This window comes from Nanorana parkeri, unplaced genomic scaffold (assembly GCF_000935625.1).
Source record: "Nanorana parkeri isolate BGI_ZX_2015 unplaced genomic scaffold, ASM93562v1 scaffold164, whole genome shotgun sequence".
Classification (NCBI taxonomy): domain Eukaryota; kingdom Metazoa; phylum Chordata; class Amphibia; order Anura; family Dicroglossidae; genus Nanorana; species Nanorana parkeri.
Window position 1 is genome coordinate 1,733,094 of NW_017306432.1, and position 6,756 is coordinate 1,739,849.

General features: G+C 40.1%; 1 protein-coding gene across 1 annotated transcript in view; it reads right to left on the reverse strand.

Moving 5' to 3' along the window:
- Positions 1–6,756, reverse strand: part of SYN2 (synapsin II) — a 279,216-nt gene that overhangs the window by 42,857 nt on the left and 229,603 nt on the right. The window contains exon 13 of the mRNA XM_018554553.1: positions 3,256–3,405. Coding sequence (XP_018410055.1) covers positions 3,256–3,405 — 150 coding nt within the window. The remainder of the gene's footprint in view (positions 1–3,255; positions 3,406–6,756) is intronic.

A 6,756-nucleotide genomic window follows, 5' to 3' on the forward strand; every position in this document is an offset into this window, starting at 1 on the left:
ATATATATATAATGTTGCTGAATACTGCACAAGTTGTTTTGAGTAATAAATTTAAATGTTTCAGAAATGAAATCATTTTTGGGTCACGCCTTAATGACCAAGGAAACATGTGGGTCCCGAGGTTACACGGGTTGAGAACCACTGCTATAGACTGTATAGAAGTAGGCGCAGCCCCACTGCAAGGGTTAAGACTTTATTTGCCTGGAGTTCTCTTACTGTTACTACAACAATGTCATTAGACAACATCTCATGCAGTACTACCACACAATGTAATCAATACGAAGAGTCTAATCTGAACCATTTCAAATTCTTGTGGAGAGTTCCATTTTAGAATTAGGTTGCAATCGCAATGTTCACTGGACAATTCAGATATTAGAGGCACTTCTTTATACTGTGTGTCATAAAATAGCAACCTCACTCATGGCAGTTATTTTTAACTGATTTTTCAAGAAAAAAAGATCAACTTAATTATAAGACTTTTATTGGGTGTAATATAAAGTACGTACTGTATGGCTGCACAGCATCCCCTAGTGGTAACACATGCTGCATGCAACAGGTAATATTTATATACATGTACAATATGTGATAAGGATAATATATTGTATCTGCGACTGGCACATCTGCTGTGAGGTGCCTCTATTTTGAGGGGCCGCTGCCTCTGACTACAATCTGACTCGGACTACAAGCGGTGCAGTATTGATTGACATCACAGCGGGTGGATAGATTGCAAAGTCTATTGTCTTTCGGCTATTCCAGTAATGCAGGGGTGGGCAACCTTTGCACTCCAGCTGTTGTGGAACTACAAGTCTCATAAGGAATTGCTAGCTTCAGACAGCCAGAAGTATGACCCCTAGAGGCAAAGACATGGTGGGATTTGTATTTTCACCACAGCTGAAGTGCCAAACTTGCCTACCCCTGCAGTAATCAATAACCTGGCTTAATTCCTTAAGTACCTTGGGGTGCAGGTTATCCGGACCCACTGCTTTGTTTGCATTGAGCATTTTAAGTCTTTGTTGTATCCCGGTTTCCGTCAACCACTGGGGTATATTTTGAGTTAAACTGGGAGTTTTATCATGTGTGTCAAACCCGTTTCCCTCCCGAGTAAATTTTTACCACAGCCACTAAGCTAAGGAAACTTCCCATGCACATAGAATATGTCCTTGCAAAGTGAACAGCCTGCTACCCGTTACTTTTGTTCCCTATGGTCCATGTGTGTGTTGTAAAGTAGCCACCACTCCAAGCTCACTCCAATGATGGACTACAATCTCACATTTAGTTTTTTTATTTGTATTGAGATTGTAGTCCATCACGGGAGTGAGCTTGGAGTGGTGGATACTTTACATTTTTTCACCTTGGTCCCTGTGTGTGTCGTGACCACTGTCCAGAAGGAAGGACAGTGTCAGCACTAATTCAGAGATGATTTGAGAATCTACTGCCGAGTGATACACAAATAAGATACATTTTTATCAATAGTTAGTTTAGTGTCACTTTATTTGCTATCCCCAGAGTTTTTAAACAAGTCCTCACATACCTCTGTAGCTGCAGGCAGTATGGAGCAAATATTACCACAGAAACAGTCAAGCCTTTCAAGTCTCCCTCTCAGCAGTTCAGCTTCACCTTCCACCCTGCTAATCTGTAATATAACCACAAAGCAGGAGTTCTGGGAGGGGAAACAGGGGGAGCTGAGTTGCTGACATTTAAACAGTTTCAGTGCATCTGCTGAGACTTTTAGTGATGTGATGAATTGCCCCACAGTACCTGCAGCTAAATAGATTAGTAAGGACCTGTCTTAAAGCCTATTGTTAATAGAGCACATGTAGATACTAATACAGGCTCACTTTAAAGCAGACCTTACACTAAAATGCCCCATATTGCTCCCACTCCACATTTGAAATCACTGTGTTGAACCTGTGGAGAAAAGTTAGAAAATATAATTACCCCTCAGCTTTTTGTGTTATAAGGTAAGCAAATGTTCTAATGTTCTCCACAGATATAATTCAGTGATTTTAGTTTGGGGGAGGGGGTCGTATGCAATAAGCAGTCCTTGCATTGCAGTGTAAGTTAAACTTTAAGTATAGCAGTGTTCTTGCATCCCATCTCAGATACATACGGGGAAAGAAAACCATTTTACATCTATGCTTCTTAGGCAGCCACAACACTTAATTGCTCAAAGTCTCAAATTTCTTTTTTTCAGGCTGCCATTTGTAATTTATTGTAGTTAAAAAAGAACTATGGGGTAACCTTTTCATCCCATAGTTCTCTTTAGGGTCACCGGTGAACATATACTTCCATCCTCCGGTGACCCAAAGCTCAGTATATAGCGAGCTATTGCCTGCTATATGCTGAGAGCACCGCAGCTTGGACGGATCCCAACAATACTGTCAAGACCCACCCCGCTGGCTGATTGACAGCGGGCTCTGCCTATCTAGAGGCAGATTCAGTTATGCCCGCCGACTGACAGTCATCGCTCTCTGCAGGGAGATGAATGGGAAGTGAGCGAGCGGCGGTATGTTTTCGCTCACTTCCCGATCAGTAGAGCCAATGTGTGACAATTTTAATGTCACACATCGGCTCTATCTATGGGGATGAGTGTGATTCACTCACCCCATAGTTCTCCTTTAAGGCCAAGCATTCAAAAGCAGAAGGTTGTACTGGGGGCACCTCTCCGATGACAACTAAGAGGCGTATTCCCCATACTTTGTAGAGATTTTCACATGAACAATCTAAGCCAGAATAGCTCATTTGGAAACAATCTCCAATTCAGCTCACTTTCCAGTTCAGCTATGTTGGCCTAGATTGTTGACTTCTTCTGCCTTCTCCAAACTTTTCACCCTTTTGTGAATAACCTTGTTTGTCTTCCTTCCTGTCTTGTCTCCTGGACAGGGAGTAAAGGGTCATTTCCCAAACCGGACAAAGACCACAAACAATAAACTGACGGAGCTTCAACCCTTCCATACTCTATCCGAAAAAAAAAGTTTGGCCATGCATACAATTTAAGTGGTTACAAGAAAACCTACCTACAAATAGCAACAGTGCACCAGACACTACATGTGATGGGTACAAGCAGTCAAGCCAAGGTGTTATACATTCAGTCTTGAGGCTTACCTGACCACTATAGCTCCTCCACTGCCACATCCAAAAGAAATGGCTGAATTGTTTTTTTTTTGCAGTTAATTAATAACTTACCATGATATTGCTTGCTTCTGTATGTATTCAGGATAATGATATATGACTTTTTATTTGGGATCTAGATACCTGTGGCTGGGTGGTTGCTGTTGGTCTCTGTGGGGAGGGAATTGGAGTTTTGGACAGAGCCTGATTCATCCTGGTCACTACTAAATCAGCAATTGTTTGTCGATCCTCTGCTTGATGCTCACCGATCACTGGCATCGTGCAATCCATAATCTGCCAAGAAAGAGTAGAACTAGTCACTATAATCAGCAATTTGAAGGATACAGTATTATTGATAGACTGTTTCTACCTTAAAATTAAATGTTGTTAAGTTCAATTATTTTTATAATAGATCAAATACATACAGTATATTTGAATAAAGATCGTTTTTAAAGCATCAGCATAATTATATTTTTAAAGCATAAGTTGATAATTTCTAATAAACTCAATTGTTTGACCTGGATTGACTATTTTTTTTAAAAATGTTTTCGTGATTTTGAAATGTTATACTTGTTTATATTTTAATTAAGAAAAAGCATACTTTTCTAGCCCAGATAAAGGGGCTGTCAAGAAGCTAGAACCAGAGGTGGTACGAGAGCGTCTGCACATACTTCTGGTTTGGTTTCTAGAATCATGTCTGACCTTGCGCCTCTGCACAAGCACGCACATGTCTGTGCACACACTCAGCCTGTGCACAGGCGTGCATGTGAACATACTTTGAATTGTGGCACCAGATGGGCTATTTAGACTGTGACACCTTAGCTCTCGTTGCTGTGTGATCTTCAGCTTCCCTAAATACTTGTGATCCTGATTCTGATTACCCAATACTGACCGGGTTTGTTTTGACCATTCTTCTGCTGCTCCAGATTCCCATGACCACGGCTTGTCCCCCGACCTTGCTTCTGCTTTATGCCTTGTACCATGTTGCCTGCACATTCCTGACCTTGGCTTGTTTCTTGACAACGCTCCTGTCTGCACTGCCTGCACGTTGACAACTCACCCTGCATCCAATTACAATCTGTTCTGCACTGTATGCACTGGTGTAGCATCTTCTGCGTTTACCTCCACCTGAAGTGCTTCTCAGAGACCAGTGTCTTCTATCAGTAGTGGTATCTCCCAGCACTCGTGCCACTCTGTGCCTTGGTACGCCTGTTCTACCACTCAGGGGTTCTCGGACTGGAGCTACAAGAGAGGCTGCCCTCGTCATTTCAAGCTTCCCCAAGATATGTGACGGGGCAGGTGGAAGCCCCAACACACTCATTGGTATTGAATGTGCCCCAACACACATTGGCATATGTAATATGAGGAAATAAATATTCTATTTTTGACTCATAATAAATGTTCTGGTGCTTCATTCTTCTTTTCTTTAGATTTGACTGAAAGTGTCCCCTTGTGGACCTTTCGTACATTTGGAGCAGCCTTGCCAGAGATAGTGTACACCCTGTCATAGATTACTTGCATTTGAGGAAATCAAACAAATATTGTATGTTGGACTCATAACAAATGGTATGGCACTCCTTTCTTCATTTTTGTAAAGTTTTTATTGAAAGGATACCCACTACATAGCTTTACCCTTTCTATTTGTCCTGGTGACTGCTGTCATAAAGTGCTGGAAAATCCAAAATATTACAACTGCCTAAGAGAGAAATTCTCTTAACTGTGTAGATATTTCCTCTCACATCTCACATGTTACGACATAAAGTAAAATGAAATCCCCCCACTGGGCCACAGACATAAGAAAGAAACTGACAGGGTTTCTCTACTCTATCCAACACAAAAAAAAGGTTTTGGCTTTAAACACATTTTTATCAAGGTGACACTAGTCTTGAAGTTCACTCCAGTCAAATATGAAATTATTTTATGTAGCCGACTCATCCAGCCTGCAGAGTGACTGCAAGCCTACAAGTTGGCCATACACAGCTGAACGAGATTAAATTAGAGCTGAGGGTGGCCCTGTTGGCACCTCTGAATTGACAGCCAAACAGTTACTGCATCAAATATCGAAATGACCCAACGTTTTGGTCATGCGGGGTGGTCCCAAAACATTGGGTCATTTATGTATGTGACGCATTAGGAATGAATCTGAGTTGATTATTTCACATCTCTGGAATGCTGGTGACTTTTCTCTTGTGATTTCTGCACGATGCCATCCTTTGCTGTCACTATGAGCACCGCTTTATTATTCTGGTCTCATTGGCTGCAAGAAGTGCGGTTTTGAACTACAAGGTTTGTTTGAATATTCAGACGATCTGGATACAATACAATATAAGGGAGATTCTTCCATCCATGCTGTTTAGCGTGGATGGGTAAATTGAGCGATCGAAGTGAAGTCTAGTCATTTATGACTAGCTTACTTTTCATTTGGTCAATCATCTAACTAAATCCTTATAGTTAGCAATGCTGTCAATTTCTGAGCCTTTAAAGATGCAGGTCAATTTGTTCCAAACACCATCCCCTGGATGAAACCACTGCAGCTTTACCACACTGACTGGAGTACACTTCATAGAATCATGTGAGATGAAGCTGCAGCTTCCTCCACAAGTTCTATGAGAAGTATGGTGAATCTGGTGCAAAGGATTGTGCAAACTGTGATGAAGGTAAACAAAGTGAATATTCTAATTTCTGCACAGGTATATTAATAGGTTACTGATTGATATTTCTTGACTGCTTGTAAACTTAAATAAGCTGACTATAGCTAAATTTGTATTCAATTAAATTTAAAATTTCCCTTAACCATGATCAACAAAATGATTAACAAGTGAATATGTTTCGTTTCTTTTACTATTTTAAATAGAAATCGTCTTAAACTACTTATGGAGAAGCCTTAATTTCTTAGGAAGGTTATTTTTTTCTATGTTAATTAATATCTAAGTGTAATATTCACAATATTTGGCTGAATGACTCCTGAAATTAGTTACGGTAGGTATTATACAACACTTTGTTAGAATTATAATTGGGGTGTCAAGTTTTACCACTACACTTTGTGTTGCCAGATAGTTATGTAACAGCCATAACATTGTAGACTGGTATTTATAGCAGAAAACGTAGTATAAATAACTATTCATTAAGTATAAAAGAAAAAAACAATACCTGGCGTTCATAAAATCTAATTTATGTTCTGTAGCAGCAAACCACTAATTTGTGTGCACTGCCAGCAATCTATATATGGAATAGGAGTAAACAGTTAGTAAAATAAATGGGTTTTCATTCAATGCATACATTGGTTCTCTAATTAGAAAAATAGGTCTATTTCTGTCCACTGTGAAAAATAAACATGCTGTGTACATTCCTTAAGTAAGCTTCCATGTTTTCTGTGGGCAAAGCACACAGCTATTAAGGGGGTATATTGTTACTCATTTATAAACAATTTGAACTTGAAGAGGCTTTTAAAGCATTTCAAGTTTATCGAAAGTGAATAATTTGTTATTGTTCTGTAAACGCCTCCCTTGGAAGATTCACTCTCGCTGTCCAGTTTCTACTCTTTGGGTATGTCTTATACACCCAGGTTCCCAGTCTTTAGGGAAAAGGGATCTGGGCAGCTGCAGAGCTAACTAACCACTATTATGTGACTTTGCCCTTAACCTA